The 20307-nt window shown below is 45.0% G+C and overlaps 1 protein-coding gene across 2 annotated transcripts; it reads left to right on the top strand.

Annotated features, from left to right (window-relative positions):
* Positions 1-2175: 2175 nt before the first annotated feature.
* TEX47 (testis expressed 47) lies at positions 2176-16808 on the top strand. 2 transcript variants are annotated; one of them, XM_078778934.1, is made up of 8 exons: positions 2176-2485; positions 4160-4261; positions 5494-5566; positions 6808-6911; positions 11876-11937; positions 12053-12257; positions 15881-16040; positions 16671-16808. In XM_078778934.1, exons 4-8 carry the CDS (start codon positions 6858-6860, stop codon positions 16712-16714), a joined length of 525 nt encoding a protein of 174 aa, XP_078635060.1. In that variant the 5' UTR covers positions 2176-2485; positions 4160-4261; positions 5494-5566; positions 6808-6857; the 3' UTR covers positions 16715-16808. The 2 variants fall into 2 exon arrangements, with proteins under 2 accessions (XP_078635060.1, XP_078635059.1); XM_078778933.1 differs by lacking the exons at positions 2176-2485; positions 4160-4261; positions 5494-5566 and having other exon boundaries at positions 6696-6911.
* The last annotated feature ends 3499 nt before the right edge of the window (positions 16809-20307 follow it).

Here is a 20307-nt window from a genome sequence, read left to right as displayed (position 1 = left end):
ATCAACAACAATGAAGTTATTGAATCACGAGTTATTGAATCCTTCTCTCAGGAGCCGACCTCCACTGCCAATTTCTGCAAAGCACAATATGCTGCACACTTGATGTTGTTAAAGTTCTTGAAAATGCACTTTCTGCAAACTCCCAAAATGCACTGCAGTAATTGTTCCAGAACCCTTCTCTGAAAAGGAAAAGAAAGGGGAAACTGTAATAGTTACTATGATTAGTTTCCTGTTGAAAAACGATCACACAAAATGTGAAGAAATGTGATCGTTTTCCACTTTTAAATAACGCACAAACGCATGACGGAAACCTTTCCCCTGACTTCCTGTGCTGACCAACATGGCGGCTAAGTGGCGACACCGCGCTCTGTGTGTTGTGAATGGCTATGCTCATTCTATCCTGTCTTTTCCAATTCAGTGATAGGGACTCTAATTTGAAAGGTTTAAAACGACATCCGAAACATATTTGTTTAATTTTTTTAATGCGTTTTAAAATCTATATATATAAAACACAGTTTGTGTGTGTGTGTGTGTGTGTGTGTGTGTGTGTGTGTGTGTGTGTGTGTGTGTGTGTGTGTGTGTGTGTGTGTGTGTGTGTAATGTTACCGATAGACTCCTAAACGGAGAGGCTTACGTGCTTGATATTTGGCAGAGACATGGCCATTGAGCGTGGGACGAACATGGCCGAACTCAAAATATTTGACGATCCATATTTTTTATTCATATTTACCTCAGCGCATTTCAGCGAAGTACCCGCTAATCTCAGCCGGTTCCAGAGCAGCTCGCTGATTCGCTCAGAGCGATCACGTGATGTTCCATTTCCGCCGCCAGACTGATTCACTCAGAGCGATCACGTGATGTTCCATCCCGTCACATGTCACACGTTTTTTCACCTTTTATGCGATCGTGTTTTGTATCGATTTTGTGCGATATGAATTAAATGTCTTTGAAACAGCTGTGAAACGTCTTTCCACAACCCTTCCATAACCGATTGGAGCAGTTTATTGCCGCACAAAACGAGATCCGCGAAGCGAGTTGGTCGAGTCGTGCTGACAAAGATGGCGACACGGCGGCTTCACTTTTCACGGAGTATGAGCGTCGTCCCTCACCATCATCCTTCCCCTTCCCTTTTCAATTCAGTGCGCCCGTGATTTGTGGCATAGACATGACCATTGGGCCTTCACGGTGTAATTTGTGCGAGGCTTTTGTCCGAGTGAGCTTGAGTCGAGAGGGCGAATGTACGGGTTGGGAATGTACGGGTCTCCCTCCCCCCGCCCGGCAACGCCGGTACTGGAGGACGTCACAGGATCGGTGAGTCTCCAAAATCCACTTCGTGCTGTTGTGAATATGCAGGACTATGTCCGATTGTTGTGCTGCTCTCCGACCATGCGAACTGCAACGTCATTGTTGACTGGCCATCCCCTTCCCTCCCCCTTCCCCCTCCGTCCCCCCTTCCCTTCCCCCTCCACCCTACCCCTCCCCTTCTCCCCTCTCCCTCCATTTTTCCCCTCCCCCTCCATTTCCCCCTCCCTTTTCCCCCTCCCCCTCCCCCTCCATTTTCCCCCTCCCCCCTCCCCCTCCCTTTTCCTCTCCCCCCTCCCTTTTCCTCTCCCCCCTCCCCCTCCCATTCCCCCTCCCCCTCCCATTCCCCCTCCCCCTTCCTCCCCTTCCCCCTCCCCCTCCCCCCTCCCTTCCCCCATTCCCCCTCCCCCCTCCCTTCCCCCTCCACCATACCCCCTCTCCTTCTCCCCTCCCCCTCCATTTTCCCCCTCCCCTCCCCCCCTCTTCTCCCCTCCCCCCCCGTTCCCCTCCTCCCCCTCCCCCCTCCCACCCTCCCCCCTCCATCCCTCACCCTCCTCATCCCCCCTCCCCCCTCCCCCCTCCCATCCCTCACCCTCCCCATCCCCCCCTCTTCCCTCTCCCCTCCCCTCCCCCCTTCCCCCTTCCCCCCTCCCCCCGTCCCCCCTCCACCTCCCACCCCTCCCCCCTCCACCTCCCACCCCTCCCCCCTCCACCTCCCACCCCTCCCCCCTCCCCCCGTCCCCCCTCCACCTCCCACCCCCTCCCATCCCTCACCCTCCCCATCCCCCCCCTCTTCTCCCCTCTCCCCCTCCCACTCTTCTCCCCTCCCCCCCCGTTCCCCTCCCCTCCCCTCCCCCGCCCGGCAATGCCGGGTACTTCTGCTAGTCTGTAATAATAAAGGATTATATATTTTATATTAATGTATTAACGGCTTGCTATGCTGCCTTCCACCACACGACGGTGAATTTCATGTTCTTGGGCCGATAACGTAATGGCAGAACCGGCTGCAACAATTCTCACAGGCCAGGCCAACGATTTTAAACGCTCTCCACGTCACTCCCGAACGACGCAACCGCGTCCTAACAACGGTTGCCTGGTAACGCCGGTAATGGCGACTCCGGCAGAGGATCGTGGAGTCTCTCTCTTCACTCTACAGCAACAAGCGATGAAAGCTCTTGGAAAGGTTGGATCTTGACATTTTAAATTGATTTAAATGTAAATAAAGGTAAAGTCCACCAAATATATATATATATATATCCAGTTTCCCTTGACATCATTAACCGAGGAGTTTAAGGTGGTGAGGGTGCGGGAGTTCATGATGTTGCGGGATTCAAGTGATTCAGTGGTAAAGAATGCTCTCCCAGAGAAGAAGGGAAGTCGGAAGTGGAATGCAAGAGCAGAGGTGGACGAGATGGAGGAGCGGTTGCAACAGGAGGAGGTCATGGGGATGGTACAGCATGGGAAGCATCAAGCATGGCTTGGGGTGGATGGAGCATGAGCGATGGGGAAAGGCATGTGTGAAAGAGAGGAGGAAGATGGTTGAGAGGGAGGTGAGAAGAAAGGAAGAGGAGGGGAGATATGTGAAAGCAGTCGGTCAGGCACAGCAAGGTTCTTGGACTAGGTGGGAAGGTGTGCAGGTGAGGATGTTGAAGTGGCAAGAGATTTGGAGGATGGAGCCAATATTGTTGAATTTCCTGTTGCGGGCAACGTAAGATGTGCTTCCGCCACCAGTAAACTTGAGATTGTGGGGGTTGTTGCAGGAGGAGAGATGTTATTTGTGTGGAGGTGTGGGAACGGTGCAGCATGCACTGAGTGCATGTTCAGTAGCATTGGCAGCAGGACAATACAGGTGGCGACATGATCAGGTGCTGGCGGTGGTGGTGCAGATGGTGCAACAAGAGGTACTGAGGTCGAGAAAAAGAAGAGTGGAGAAGGAGACTGATGGCCTGATGGGGGAGAGGTGTGGTTTGTCAAAGAGGGCCAAGTGGTAAGAGGTGGAAAGAGGAGGAGGTGGAAAGCAAGAGGGCTGTCAGATGATTGTGATTGGCAGGTGGTGGCAGACCTAAAGCCACAATTGGTATTCCCAGAGGAGATCTGTGTGACAAGGTTGCGGCCTGGCATTGTCATTTGGTCAGGTGCAACAAGACAGGTCATCTTAGGGGAGTTGTCAGTACCTTGGGAAGAGAACATGGAGGAGGTGCACGAGAGGATGAGAGGAAAGTACAGTGAGCTGGAGGCAGAGTGCCGGGAGAAGGGTTGGCGAGTTTTGTGTCAGCCATTTGAGGTGGGGTGTAGAGGGTATATTGGCAATTCCTTTTCTGCATTTCTTGCTTGGCTGGGAGTGTGTGGGACAGAAAGAAGGAGGATGTGTGACAAGGTGGCCCAGGTTGCCTTGAAAGGCTCATTTTGGATATGGAGGAAGTTTATGGAGGCATGTCGAATGGTGTAGGTTGGTTGTGTTTTTTTTTTGTTTGTTTTTTTTTTACTATTATTATTTCTTATTTTGTGTATATGAGTGAGTCGGTGAGGGTGTGTGTTTTTGCATGAATCAATTTTTGCGTGTGTGTTTTTGTATGTTGAGTGGTGTATGTTGTAAGGGTAGGTGGTTGGTTGGTTGGTTGGTTGGTGTTGTGTGTGTGTGGGTGTGTATGTGTGTGTATGAATGATCTGGTGTGTTTTGTTGGTGAGTGGTGAAGGGTATAAAGGTGGGTGTTTGAGTGTTCCACCATGTTTGTTTGGTGCTGTGGATTCTGGACGTGGAGGTGTTGTTGTTGTAGTCTGCGTTCGCACTGGCTGGGGGTGGGGGTATGTACGCATCCAGGTGTAGTTGCTGCATGTGGATGTGTATGTGCCCCAGCTGGCCCACCTTAGCTGACCGTATCGAGGTTGAAGAGCCGAAACGGGATGATGCTGAGGACCTCGACTGAGGACCCGGTCAGTGCGGCACACTTGAGACCAGGTGTGTTTATACTTTAAGACCAACCTCCATACTTAAAGACCAACCTCGGCCCGCACGGGCCTGGTTATCTTCAACGAAAACCATCACGAAACACCGGAACCAATGAGATTCGAGCATTTGAAAAAATATTTCAAAAACCAAATCACTCAATGGAGGCCGCCATCTTCCGGATGCGGAAGTATGCATAAAAAAATTGCGAAAAAGTTCAATCGGAGTTTGTTTCACCCGTCTTTGTTTGATTCACAATCTTATGCACCTCTAATTTGTAATTAAAATACTTTAAGACCAACCTCGTTCCCCGGGCCCGCACGGGCTCTGGTTATCTTGAACGAAAATCGTCACCAAACACCGGAACCAATGAGATTCGAGCATTTGAAAAAATATTTCAAAAAAGCTTTTTACCACATTTCGGACACTGAAAACGGCGTCAAATATTCTAAAATTGACGAAGAATTATTTTTTAGGAACCTCGCGGCCGTAGGGATTAGTTTTTCATGGCCGGAAATATCCGAAGTTGAGACGGAATTCACCGAATTAATCAAGAAGGAAATTTTATAAATTTTAATCTCATCCAGAATGCAAATGGTACCTACTACACCTACTACACCGACGGTAGCTACAACACCTACCTACTACCAACTACCTAACCTACTGATGCCACAGTGATGGGTAAAATAGTGGCAAGAGGCTTTGGCTTCGCCGGCTCATTGCGGCTTTGCAGTCGGGTACCAGTAGATATGGGGTACCTCATTGTGAATAACACTCGATCTGAAGAATGCCAATGGAAATCTGATGCAACAAACCCAGGCAGTGTATAATCAGCAAAGGCCTACAAGCCTAATGTGTTAGGCCCACCAGAAAACGAAGATGGCGGCCATGTCGGCGCTATCGTGGGTGGAGTCAAGCGACAGATGTGGGTGTGGTCCGGCAGTTGTCTGACCAATGGGTGCACATTTCAAAAATCGATCCCAAAAAGAACCCCAACAACAACCGCAACGAGAGGCTCTTGTAGATCTGCGACATGTTGCAGTTAATATTTACGTGGTCGGATAAGCGAGCACGCAGCACGAATACACCGCCTGAGTTTTCACTGCACAACCCAAAGAAAACAAACCCACACAAAATACATATATTGCACAATCTCAAACGCTTCTATCAATCATATGCTGTTGTAATATGGACCCATCATTTATTAATAAGTCTCACCTTTCCCTTTTGTGCCTTGTTTTCAGAAATCACTCCTTCACCGTCTTATATACGTTGGAAAGCTTCACCACGATCTGATTGACAATAAAACACTTTCAAGTAAGACTTTTCTTCCATATTTAAAGAAAATGAAAACTGTCAATGTGCAAATTATACCATCTAAAATTCTAAACTACAAGAACTGTGTGTCTCTGTCATTGGTTGTTATTTCCATATGCGGGTTTCAGAAGGTGGAACTGAGTCCTTCCAGGTCTCGTATATCCACCTCCGTTTCGGTGAACGATTGTGATTCATGGACCAGTTTATGAAGTTTTGTTGTTCTCAAAGTTTTTTTTCCGAGGGCTCTTTTTGAGGATCGTCACCGAGCCCCCTCCGAACTAGTTCGTTTGTGGTAATATCCCCAGGGATGGTTTTTGAAGATCTCCGAGGGGTTCTTCTTTATCATTCCTGTTGCTCCAATTATTATCACTGGTACAATTTCATCGTTCTTCAGCTTCCATCATGTTTTCACTTCATTCTTCAGCTATTCTTGACCTAAGCCTTTGTACCTCTGTGAAAGGTAATATAAACGATCCCCGACCCCATCCATTAGTGGTCATAGACGAGGCCACAGGGATGTTTTATTTAGGTCCCCACAATTTTTTTGGAAATTATGATGATGATGCTCATGTATTATAATAATAATAATAATAATTCATTTATTTTGTATAGCGCTTTTCATGAAGCCCAAAGGCGCTTTGACAGAGTGCAAAACATAATGCATAACAAAACATGAAAACAACAATTGCAAAAAGACAAGAATCAATAGGGAAATATTTAAAGCAAAAGGAGGGAGAAGGAGAAGTGATAGTCAGGGGTTAAATGCTGTGGGTTGAATGTTGAATGCAGTGCTGAACAGGTGGGTCTTGAGTGATGTTTTGAATGTGGTGAGTGAGGAGGAGTCTCTGATGGTGTGAGGTAGTGAGTTCCAGAGGGTGGGAGCAGCGATGGAGAATGCTATTTATTGCTAATTTGCTAATTTGTACATGACAATATTTACAAATGGACACAAATGACTCCTCACGTTTATGACGTACACGTGTCGGCTGCAGATCCTCCATCAGCCTGAAACTTAGAACCCAATTTTATTAAATAATTTGTGATAACTTGAGTATGTAACAAGATGTATTATTTGCATAATTATATTGTTGTAAGTCATATCATGTGGTCTAAATTATATTAGACGACCTGTATTTGCCAAGGTACACCGGTGCGGACTTCAAATGGGGCGTAAATTGGCACAATGCCCATATTTGTTATAGTTAATGTTACACATCATAACAGCAAATTTATCTTTACAGATCATTACGAGAGACTGTTTTCCGGTCTACTAAAGTACTACCAAGGAGAAATGATCACTGGTCTTCTTCTACTTTATCAGAGTGAAGTCATCCATTTAATCGAAGTAAGGAAATGTCCATCTAATTATCATTTGGGAAGAGGGGAAATTAACATTTAAAAAAAATAAAAGACGAGAATTATTGGATCTGATGATTGGAATATTTGCTTAGTACACGTCCACCAGTTCGTGGGTTTCCCTGCAATATTGGAGAAGGTCGCCATTGCTTGATATAGGGGTGTGTCTGATTGGCTTCTTCTTCTTACACGGGCAGCACACGGCTGCAGGTTGCGTCATTGGCTGTACTGCTGATGGAGCGCCTCCTGTAGGTTAGAGCAGGAATTTGTGTTTTTTTCTTTTTCCATGGTTCTGGCAATGGTTTTTTTTTTTTTTTTTTTTTTTTTGTATACAAGATCGAGGCTCGTGAAAGAGCTAACATTAATCATACAAAAAGACAAACCGACACACAAAAACACAAAAAGCAAGGGGAGCGGCAGACAAGATGGGGAGAGAGGGGGAAGGACACAAACACAACATTTGAGAGCAGGGACATCGGGAGGACTTGGGGGGAGGTGGGAGAGGAATAAAACATATGAACACTGCAAGGACTCTGGGGTGAATTACCGGGGGTAGAAAAGATCAAGGTTTTCGATGGGGGAAGATAAGAGATGGTGGTGAACAGCTGTTTTAAAGACCTGGAGGGAGGAGTGGGATTGAAGGGAGTGGGGGAGTTTGTTCCAGAGGCGGGAGAAAAGGGGAATGAAAGAGTGAAGGTGAGCAGAGAGCCTAGACTTTGGCAGTTTAACCATAAGAGGGTTGCAGGCAGATCTTGTGCGACCTGAAGGAATATTGGGGGGGACAGAGCACAGAGAGAGCTGGGGGAGCAAGGCCGGAGAGGAGTCGGTAGAAGACAGAAAGACCACCAACCTGCCTGCGGTGAGTGAGTGAAAGGCCCTCGGAGTTGACTTCATCGCAGGAGATTCCAATGATTCTGAAAGCTTTGGCCTCAACAGCGTGAAGCCGAGCAAGGTGTGAGGCAGGAGCACCAGCCCAGAGGGGGGAACAGTATTCCATTGAGCTGCGGATGAAAGCCTTGGATGTGGTGAGGAGCTCAGGTGTGCCAAGGAAGGACTTCGCACGACGGAGGATGCCCAGTCGGCGACTGGCTTTGGAGGCCAGCTTGGAAATGTGGTTTTCCCAAGAAAGATCATGGCAGATAGTGAGACCCAAAAGCTTGAGCGACAGAACTTCTTGGAGAGGATTGTTGAGAAAGTAGATGGGAGGGTTTTCCAGTCGGTCTTTTCGGAGAGACATTGTAAGAGTGTGAGATTTGTCAGGATTGAAAGACATGTTCCACTTGTTTGACCAGTCTGTGATTTTGTCCAGGTCTGCAGAGAGTGAGGAGGCTGCAGACTGCCGATCTGAGGGATGAGGAATGGAGTGGCATATAGTGGAGTCATCAGCAAAGAGATAGAGAGGATTTTCCAGAGAGTCAGAGAGATCATTGATGAAGACCAGAAATAGCACAGGGCCCAGAACACTGCCTTGGGCAAAACCACTACCTTGGTTTTGCCTAATCTTTGCGAAGGATACCATGGGATATTTTACATCCACCAACGAATGCTGGCAGAGTGGTCACCAGTTTAACATCCATCCGAGGGACGGCACACACATCGACGAATCACCCTGCCTGTGAAACCCCGGGATGACAGCTTATAGCTGGATCGGGATTTGAGCCCAGTCTATGTACAGTCAATATTGGACCCACATTAGCAAGATATGACTGCTTCGACAAGCTTGGTGTTGGCTTCATGGTCAAGATAGCTGGCTAGAGATCTTAAGGGTCCTGGGTTTGAGGCCTTATCATGCCATTGAATTAACTAACACCAGGTGGGTTGACTCAGTCTGAGGTCAGCAAAATGAGTACCAGATTACTGGAAACAGGGGGCAATGCATCAGTGGCACAGCCGTGCCCCCAGAAAATGATGCAGCCAAGCAACCACAGGCTGTGTACAAACCACCACCCCTACATCGACCAAAAATACTCGTAAATTCACTCATTTGCACGCAATGCCTAATGGTGCATTTTGTAAAATTAGAATATAAAGTCATAGGTAGTAGGTTGTAGACAGCAACCACCCAGGGTGGCACTACCATCCTGACTTAGGAGCGTTAAAGTGGTGCCCGGAACCATCTTACCCTCTCCGTGTCAGGATTGCTGGTCTTACTTTCTGTCCCACTCAAAGTACAGCTACCGGGCCGGCTTCAATCTCTCTTTCTCGCAAACAAACACCATATACTTTTCATCACACACTTTTATTCTCTTTTATTTAATTAAGGCCTGGACTCGATGAGGCCTATACAGTCCGTGCCTGGAGTCTCCAACATTAAAAAATAAAAATAAAAATTGAAAAGTTAAATAATGTTCAGATTTAGTAATTCTCAACCTTTGAAATTTGAGTTTAGTTTCCCTTAAATGTCAACTTGAATTATGTTGTTCAATATATCGCATATAAAACTAGAACGGCACTCGGTAAAGAGCATTCCTCCGCCAGGCTGAATATATTACGCTTTGTATCCCACTGATAGGCCGGATCTGGATTCGGACCTGAACCAAAATGGAATCGGCTCGTTCTTCTCACCTAATCAACTCATCCGCAAAGTTTTGTCACAACTCGTCCACAACCTTTTGAAATATTGTGCTATAATGTCATGTTTGGCGCCATCTCTCGATGGTGAAGAATCCGGAACCAGATCCGGATTTTCACCGAAATCGAATCAATTTGTCAATGTTACACACCAAGCCTGTCGATCAAATTTCATCCGAATTCGTCTGTAACGTTTTGAGATATCATCCACACAAACGATCAAACAAACAAACAGACAAGGGTTAAAAAACATGACCTCCGTCCAGCATTGGTCGAGATAACTAGACTTCATAGAACACCCTACCCCGTGCAGTCTTGAGATGAAGGACATGGAAAGGGTTTTTCAACTCCTGCTTTGGGTTCCCGAGCATGGTCGATTTTAGTTTTGTTCGTGAAATTTGAATTGCAGGCGTGATGGCAACCATACACTCGGCAGCGCCATATTTGTCTGAATACCATAATTACTCTGCGCTCAGGGTATGGGACGAGGTGAACATTTCATCCGAGTACAGTACACTGCTAAACCGAAGGTTATTCAAATGGCCAAGAAGGTGATTTGTGTTCTCGTGTTCAAGTGTATAATATTGAAATATTCAATTAAATAAAATAAATATTATTAAATTAAATTAAATTAAATAAATTAAATTAAATTAAATATTCAATTAAATTGAAATAAAATAAAGATTGTAAATGTCATATGAAAAATTTATTCCGGAAATTTACCGTCACTTATTTAACACGTTACATGAGTTATTTGTCCCTGTTGTTTGTGTCCTTTATGCCGTCCTTAAAAAAACAGTAAGTTTCCTGTTTGGAATTATTTTCAATTTTGTTTGACTGCGGGACAAAAACAATTACTTACCGATCTGTGGGCTCGGGACGAGGCTCGGTACAATTTGCAAAATCCAGAGTCAAATTACTGCGAGACTGCAGGTTTGTATTACAATTCGTGTTCTAGTGTTCAAAATATAACATTCAATTGAAATGAAGTCGATCCTTGATCAAAGACCGACGTTTGTAAACAGACAAAGTGAATCGATTGCTTAACCCTGCTTAGCGTGTGTGGGGTAATACCACATTTAGAGGCAATTTTTCCCTGCAGAGCAGGGGTTGGCCTTTTTTTGGGCACCGTGGTCCCCTTTTTGAAGCAATTTTTTTATGCCCGGATGCTCTTCCTGCCGCCAACCCTGTTGGTCGCCTCTTGCGACACACAGGGAATTACTAGTGAACTGGTGCTCAATTTGCCGACCTCGGAAGGATGAACAGGCCGAGTCAACCCCCCTGGTGTTAATTCAGCGATTAGACCGGGATTCGAACCCAGGATCCTAGGATCCCAAGCCGGCACCCTAACTGCTAAGCCAACACCACGCTATGTAACGTCTGTAGACGATAATAATGTTCCATAATGTTTTTCCCCTACATGGTCTGAGGCTCCTTGGGGAGCTGGAACCCAAACCACACATCTATCTATAATTCCAGTAATCTCTGTGTGTTTGTTTGTTTGTTCGTTTGTCTGTGACCGCTGTTTCTCGACAACCACGGGTCCGATATACTTTAAACTTGCCAGGTATATTGCTGGGGACCCGAGGATGTGCCTTTTCAAGGTTTCATATTAATCGGACAATTACTTACCGAGCTATGTCCAAAAAACGATTCAACCAATCAGAGAGCAGCGAGCTATCGCGTGTGCCGAACGTGGCGAACACACTCTGCCTCGGATGGCACATTTGAGAGCGTATTCATTTATTTCACGTTTGCAAACTATGTTGGCGCTATGTTGGCGTTAAACTATGTTTTAAAACTAATAAAAACCATTTCATGTAAATAGAGGGGGGGGGGGGGGGGGGATTGTCACTGTACTCGCAAGCCGTTCGCCGTTCGCTTTGGCGTTGCGAATGAACCAAAACATTTCATGAACCAAACCATTTCATGTAAAGCGTTCGCCGTTCGCTTTGGCGTTGCGAATGAACCAAAACATTTCATGGACCAAACCATTTCATGTAAATAGAGGGGGGGGGGGGGTTGTCACCGTACTCGCACCCACGTACCCACGTACGGGCATTGCACCCACGTACGGGCATGCCCTAGTACACCTAAAGACAACAACAGAGACAAACACCACCACTGAGCTTGGGCAAAGTGACGTAACTTCCTATGGGCCCTCTGGGTACCAGCAACGACATTGCTTTTCGCTCTGCATTCAGCAGGGCAATAAAAGAAGCTTTTCCTCCTCTCCATGGATGCAAACTTATTGGGCTTATCCGTGCTCTAATCTCTATGTAATGACTATTCCCAATACTTGGATATGAGTTTCCATACTATAAAATGATCTAATCTAAGAAAAATAACTAATGTTGCTTTTGCTAAATATCGTTTCTCCAGTGTAACAAGGATATCCAGTATGCCGTGCTACGAGATCTTCAAGAAATGGAAGAACAGAACAAGTAAGAACAATACTCCTCAATCTCTGGACTTTCTTTTTACCGTCCAATACAATTTTTTGGTTATTCGTTGTACTGTGTATGTACGACGGGTATCTCCTCCTCCACATGCCACAAGGCCTCTACTGGAGGATGTACGAGTTGTCGTCTTATCACACAACATCCCCCAACGCCTGTTCCGATGTTGGAACATTCAACCGTTCCACGTGGACGCATCGCACTGGAAGACTGAGCAGGAGGAACAAGAGACTGTGCAGAAGCTTTCCGCAGAGGCAATCTCCATACTGCTCAGGCTGGGTGCCCAGCTTGGCCACCATTCCAAGGTGCATTTGAATTGCACAAAATGACATATCTGATGACAAATAAAGGTGCAGCAGAGTTTAACACCAAAGCAAATAAGAATAATTCAGCATGGTGCCCCTCACTCTGCAACAAATCAAAACTAACCATTTTTATACAAGGTCTAGGCTCGTGGAAGAGCTTGGACAAAGAACAGATCAGGACACAACATAACAAATGGGACAGCAGGAGAAAGGGGAAATGCCAACAGCAGGGCGGAGGGAGAAGGTAGACGGAGACTGACAAACAACGGATGTAGGTAACAATGAGGGTTAGGGGAGAGTGCAAGGGGTGGGCAAGATTGGCACACAAGCAAAATTTAAGAAGGGGAAGAGATGGTTTAAAGGGTGGAGAAAAGATAATGGCTTTTGATCGGGGATGACCTGAGATGGTGGTAAACAGCTGTTAGTGGGGCGGCTTAGCCCAAATATTCAAAAGAATTGTGCATTTTGTGAAACAAGCACCAAATTTGGCACAAATGTACATTAATATGTTGCGAACATTTTCAGATATTGGGCCACTTGAAATTCCGTAATTTTTTTTTTCAAATTTTTTCAAATTTCGTAATTTCAAATTTTTCGGGTGACACCGTCACAATTTCGGTCTTCGAGGCCGGCCGATAGGCAAAGTGTGACCGGAAGGGACGAGGTTCTCCTGACCACGTGGCCCTCGATCCGGGAAGCGAGAGGCGTTCCATTAGTGGACGCGCCCCTCACGCCCGACTTTTGGGCGGCCCCGGCAGGCCGTTTGTTTTGACGTTCCGTGACAGGCCCCGCACCCCCACCTCCGGGCCGACCGGAAGCTTGTGCTGAGTACATCATACCTGAACAACTCAGTGAGGCAGAACACAGCAGTGCACACCAGGGTGACCCCTTCAGTGCATAAACCAATTAACCTGTCCACTGCAGGGCATATAGAAATGAAGTTATTTTCTGCATATAATAATAAGTTCTATAATAAGTTCAGTTCTATATAACAATTTCTGTTATCACCACTACCACTACAACTACCACTAATACAAGCTTTGTCTGGAATTTTGTGGACTAACAGACAAACAGACATACAGACAAGCTGGGATCAAAACATTACCTCCTTCCACCATTGAGTGTAGAGGTAAACATCATGGAAATTATATCATGCCCTAGATTTAATTCATGCTTACCCGTGTATTTGCTTCACTGGTTCACAAGGTCTTTTGCATACATGTAATTCAGACTCTCGTCTTCATTGCTGACCACACAATGTTCGCAACATATTAATGTACATTTGTGCCAAATTTGGTGCTTGTATCACAAAATGCACAATTCTTTTGAATATTTGGGCTAAGCCGCCCCACTATATCGGCCGGCCTCGAAGACCGAAATTGTGACGGTGTCACCCGAAAAATTTGAAATTACGAAATTTGAAAAAATGTGAAAAAAAAAATTACGGAATTTCAAGTGGCCCAATATCTGAAAATGTTCGCAACATATTAATGTACATTTGTGCCAAATTTGGTGCTTGTATCACAAAATGCACAACAGGTTTGCTATGCTGCTACACTATGTGTGGTAGACCCAGAGGGAAGAATTCCATCGAAGAGAATGTGGAAGCCGGTTCCACAGTTGGGGAAAGAGAGGAATAAATTAGCAAACCAACAAATATTAAACTCCAAATTCCATCCAGTGGACCATACCCTTTTGAAATGAGGGAAGGTATAAAAAATTTTAAAAACCACCTTTAGAGGCCATTTTTCCCCGCAAAGCGGGGGTTGATCCTTTTTCAGGGGCCGTGGTTGTTGTTGTTTTTCGGTCCCCTTTTTGAAGCAATGTTTTACGGCCGGATGCCCTTCCTGCCGCCAACCCTTTTTGTCGCCTTTTACGACAAGCAGGGAATTACCAGTGAACTGGTACTCAATTAGCCGACCTCGGTCAACCCCCTGGCATATAATTCAGCGATCGACTGGGATTCGAACCCAGGATCCTGGGATCCTAAGCTGGCATTCTAGCCGCTAGCCCAACACCAGGCTTGAGGGAAGGTGTGACCAGGCTTGAGGGAAATGAGGGAAGGTGTGATATGTTAATTTGACTATTTGCCATCGTCTTCCAGTGGGGTCAGGATTTGCATTTGCCATCACCAGGTTAGGATGTAGCAGCTAAGGCCGTTGAACTAACCGGGAATTCACAGCACTCTTACAACCGATGTGGGCAAAAGATGTCAAACTACAGGCGAGCACTTTTTAGTTTAGCCATGGAATCGTTTATGAATCCAAAATGGAAGAGTTTAGCAACAAACTGTTTGTATGATGGCCCAGGTAATGAAGAGATGATGACAAATGTGGGGACTGATCTCAGGACTCACTTCTAAGTTCTATCCAGATATTTTGGTTATAAAGAACATCCTTTGGGCAGCAATTCAACTGTCAGTAAGAATCAATCGACATATTACGTCTACAATCAAGGACTATTTATCTTTCCAGTGACCCAAAGTAGATGGAAGAGAGTGACCCCAAGCATACAGCAAATGAAACCAACACAACACTGATTTGGCTGCCTAAACATTATTATCCTCCTTTTCCACTCTAGATGGAGAATTTTATTTTCTTAACCCTTGGATGCAGTGATTGGGCCTCGGAGGCCCACAAGGTTTTTTTTTTGTTGCAAAAAATATGCTGCACAATTATTTTTTTTTGGAATGAGCCTCATTTTCACCGACTTTCATGTTGTTACACAAAATTCAGTGACAAAATTTTTTTTGATTCAGGCTCGTGGCAAAATCTTCATTCTTCACTTATAGCACTTATAACCCGAAAATCCGACACGAATGCAGGCCTGGGGCCTTCGAGGCCCCACATAAATGTTGTACATAAATGTTATATCATTATTTTCTTGATATGAGCCTCATTATATGCTCCTATAACTTGGATACAAATAATTCAGTGACAAAAATATGAAAATTAAAAACTTTACACGAATACATTAGTGGGGCCTCCGAGACCCAATGGCTGCATAGGTGTAGGATTTTTGACAGTTGTGGACATATACATTCTAAATAAAAGGATTAGTGAATCATATTTTTTGACCAATACTCCTCCATGAGCCTCAACTATTTAGAGAAAAAAAAGTTGAAAAACGAAGAACAAAAAAATATTTTTGCGACAAAAAAAATATTCATTAGGTGTATGGGATTCTTCCAACTAATAGGATCAATGATTCACATTTTCTGACCAAATACACATCCACGAGCATCGACTTGGATTGAAAAAGGATATGAAAGAAAAAAAATCTATAATTTTTTTTTTTTTTAAACATTACACAAATACATCCATTGGGCCTCTGAGGCCCAATGGCTGCGTTTATGTAGGATTTTTGACGCCTGCATCTAAGAGTTCAACTCTGCTGATAAAAGTCTGATTGTTGGTGTTGAAAGCACAATCTATTCGATGGTCATATTTGAGTGGGAAGGTAATTTGAAACGGTCAGAGTGCTTTAAAGCTCACAGCAAATCTTGAGGAGGTAGAGTGGGAAAAGTGAAATCCTAGGAGAAGCAACAAGCTCATGACCGTCGATATTCCAAAAATTGCTACCCTTTTCCAGTATTAGGGACTGCAATGTCTCCCCTTTGCCAGGTGGAATTTAAGCCTGCACTTGAAAGTCTCTGCAAGCAGAAGCCAGAACTTGTAATTCCCCGGGAGATGCTGAGTGCTCTCCTGTGCTGTGGGGATCTGCTGCGGCCGACTCAGTTTCTGAGAATGTACGACAGGCCTGTTGATGTCAACATGGACTTGGGTAAGAATTGCTCATTCACGCGAAAGACTTTGAGAGATCACCGGGAGCTGCGCATCACTCTGGGATGAGTGTGCGTGCATAAACAATTATGGTCTTAGATGTGGACAAGAATGGTAGAAAGGAGGATTTTTGAAACGTCATATATGCAGGTTGCTTGGAATTATTGCTTGCTATTCTTCCCTAATGGAATAACTGTTGTTCACACGAGTCTGATTGTTGTTGTTGTAAAAACAGTTAATTTTCTGTAGAATTCCTCAATCCCCAAAGTTGAAAGCAAATCATGCAAGTGGTATTTTTATTTTGGACCTGCCATGTTGTATGTACAATCCAAAATGGTGGATTTCCTTTTATCACTCACTGAACCCCTCCTTGTGCATGGTCTTCCGTTTGTGACGTATCGCATGGGGTAAGAGATGAGCAGGAAACAACAAGTCAAATAAGCAGTAGCTCACACCCCTCTCAACAAGTCAAATAAACTGGCAAGACCAGTTTTGTTTACTCAGAAATCAGGAACATTTTTCATTCTGATCTAATCTAAATGAAAAGAAAGTAACAAGACTGTGGTCTGTGAACATATTCGGTTAAGAATATACAGTATGACACAATTCTTATTGCTTGGTGTGTTTTCAGAAAACGTGGGAATGGCTGCTGTCCACCTCCTCCACATGGTGTAAACAGTTCCACTGTTGGAAATTGGCATACGTTGTTGGAAATTGGCATGAATGTGCAAACTATTGAATTTATAATAAAATAAAGATTTTAAATGTATATCGTGTGTTTGTGTGTATATATATATCTATATATATATGAAGTTGGAAAGAAGATTGATGAGGAGAGGAAGAAGTTCAAGGAGTGGCAGAAGGCGAAGGGTACGGGGGCAGAAAAGGCAGAGCATGAAAGTTATAAGGCAGCCAAGAAGGCTGCAAAGAAAGAGGTAGCAAAAGCGCAGGAGGCATGGAGGAAAATGTTCGGAGAACGCTTGGATTTGGAAGAGGGTCAGAGAGCGGTATTCAGGATTACAAAGCAGATAGTGAAAGAGAGGTGTGATGTGATGGGGGTGAGTTGCTTGAAGGATGAAGTGGGACAAATCGTTGTGGACCCAGATGGAATTAAAGGAAGATGGAAGAGATATATGGAAATACTGTTGAATGCAGAGAATGAATGGGATGGCAACATAGAGAGTAACCCAGTTTTAGGACCGACAGAGAAGATAACCGAGAAGGAAGTTGAGGAAGCGATAAAAGCAATGAAGAGTAGAAAAGCGGGAGGGCCGACTGGAGTTGTGGGCGATATGTTGAAGGCAGCGGGAAATTGGGGTGTGAAGAGAATGACAGAGATCTGCAATCTGGTGGTGAAAGAAGGCCGCATTCCAGTGGATTGGGAACTGAGTACCCTCGTCCCTCTATACAAGGGGAAAGGTGACCCTCTGGACTGTGGCTCGTATCGAGTGATAAAGTTATTGCAGCATGGAATGAAGGTATTGGAAAGGGTGTTGGAGAGGAGGGATAAGGAAGAAAGTGAAGATTGACGAAATGCAGTTTGGATTTATGCCAGGAAGAGGAACGACAGACACGCTTTTTATTGTGAGGCAGTTGCAGGAGAAGTACATGGAGAAGAGGAAGAAGTTGTTTCTTGGGTTTGTTGATCTGGAGAAAGCATTCGATAGGGTTCCACGTGAAGTAGTGACATGGGCATTGAGGAAGTTAGGAGTGGAGGAATGGTTGATCAGAGTAGTGATGGCAATGCACAAAAGAGCGTGCACAGCTGTAAGGACGAAGGACGGGAACAGTGGTGAGTTTGAGGTGGAGGTGGGAGTGCATCAGGGGTCGGTACTAAGTCCACCACTATTTGTAGCTGTGATGGAGGTGCTGGCTCGGAACATAAAGGAGGGTTTACCATGGGAGTTGTTGTATGCAGATGATCTGGTGTTGATTGCAGAAAGTATGGATGGACTGAAGGAGAAGATGAACAAGTGGAAGGAATGTATGGAGACAAAAGGTCTGAAGGTGAATATCGGAAAAAACGAAGGTGATGGCAAGTGGTAAAGCATGTGGTGAGGTGGAAAGAACTGGGAAGTGGCCGTGTGCTGTGTGCAGTAAGGGTGTCAGAGTGAATTCCATTCAATGTACAATGTGCGCTGAGTGGGTTCATCAAAAATGTAGTGTTTTGAGAGGGTCATTAACCAGTGTGGCAGCTACATTCAAGTGTAAGGTGTGCACAGAGGTAGCTACAGATGGAGGAAATGTTGAGTTGGATCTTGGAGACGGCGTGAAGCTGGAAGGTGTGAAAGCATTTTGTTACCTAGGAGACATGCTGAATGGAGAAGGTGGATCAGACTCGGCAACGGTTGTTAGAGTGAGATGTGCATGGAAGAAGTTTCGGGAACTGAGTGGCGTGCTGACGAGGAGGGGAGTGTCGTTGAAGCTGAAGGGAAAGGTGTATTCTGCATGTGTGAGAAGTGTTATGATTTATGGGAGTGAGACATGGGTAATGAACGTAGAGCAGCAACAAAGGCTGGAAAGGGTGGAAATGCGAATGGTTCAGTGGATGTGCGGACTATCGTTGAGAGAGAGGAAGATAAATGATGAATTGCGAAAGATGATGGGAATAGAGCCTGTGATGGATGCTGTGAAGAGAAACAGTTTGAGATGGTTTGGTCATGTGTCGAGGAAGGATGAAAGTGACTGGTTGAGAAGAGTGATGGAAATGAATGTAGAAGGAAGTAGAGGACGGGGAAGACCGAGAAAGACTTGGCTAAAGATGGTCGAAGAAGAAATGCGGGCAAGGGGGTTAACAAGGGGAGATGCAGAAAATAGGGCAAAATGGAGAAGATTGTCATGGGGACAGCAAGGCTAACCCCCACTCTTGCAGGGAAATTGGCCTTAAAATGCCTGTTGTATACGTAGTGTGTTCAAAAAGTATCCGACCTTTATTTTTCGTGCGTAAAAAAAAAGAAGCTAGGGAGGCGTTGATTGGTGCACGTATGTAGGCAATCCTAATGCGCACGCGTGAATTTTTTCCCACCTGCAGAAGCTGTCATTCGACGGCAGACCGCCGATGAGTGAGGACATGTAAGCGAGCGCCGTCGAATGACAGTTTCTGCAGGTGGGAAAAAATTCACGCGTGCGCATTAGGATCGCCTACATACGTGCACCAATCAACGCCTCCCTAGCTTCTTTTTTTTACGCACGAAAAATAAAGGTCGGATACTTTTTGAACACAGTAGTACATATATATATATATATATTTACATACAGTCACGTGAAAAAGTAAGTAGACCCCATGTAAAGTTTTGCCTTTTTCAACATATTTCAACATACAGCGATTTGATCTTTATTTCAACAGTATTGATAGATAAAGGTGATATAATATAACAAATATCATGAACATTTACATTTTGTAGTCCATTGTATAATTTAAATAAACATAAATGCAAATTTCGCATGTGGAAAAAGTAAGTACACCCCTACATTTATCACTACTTCAAATACCTAAATTTGAATCAGGTGCACCAGCTCAGGTGCAAATGATTAGAACATCGTTAGAGAGGATCTTGGAGGAACCTGTCTTATTTAAACCTCAGACATTTAGTTTGGTTTGCTCTTTGTTGTTGAAATGTGCGGCGTCACCATGCCTAAATCAAAAGAGCTGTCTGAGGCCTTCAGAAAGAAGGTTATAGATGCCTACGAGTCTGGGAAGGGATTTAAAAAGATCTCCAAACAATTTGAAATCAATCATTCGACTGTCCGGAAGATCATCTACAAGTGGAGAAGATTCCAACCAATTGCCAACTTGTTCAGGCCAGGCCGCCCCAGCAAGTTCAGCCCGAGAGCAGACCGCAAGATGCTGAAATAAGTCTCTAAGAACCCCAGAATGTCATCACGGGACCTAGAGGTAGCTCTTGCCACTGTTGATGTCAAAGTGCATGAGTCTACCATTAGAAAGAGGCTGCACAAATTTGATCTACATGGGAGGTGTGCCAGAAGGAAACCTTTGCCTTCCAGAAAGAACATCAGGGCAAGACTAAAGTTTGCCAATGAACACCTAGGCAAAGACCAGCACTTCTGGAACAATGTGCTCTGGACAGATGAGTCAAAGGTAGAGCTATTTGGCCACAGTACCAGAAGACATGTTTGGCGAAAACTAAAGACAGCATTTGACCACAAGAACCTGATACCAATTGTAAAGCATGGTGGTGGAAATATGGTTTGGGGCAGCTTTGATGCATCAGGGCCTGGGCAGCTCACCATCAGAATCCACTATGAAT

Source organism: Myxine glutinosa, chromosome 5 (genome assembly GCF_964187855.1).
Source record: "Myxine glutinosa chromosome 5, kmMyxGlut1.1, whole genome shotgun sequence".
Taxonomy (NCBI): Eukaryota; Metazoa; Chordata; class Myxini; order Myxiniformes; family Myxinidae; genus Myxine; species Myxine glutinosa.
The sequence above is the reverse complement of the archived record's forward strand: the minus strand, read 5'-3'. Positions and strand labels throughout refer to the sequence as shown.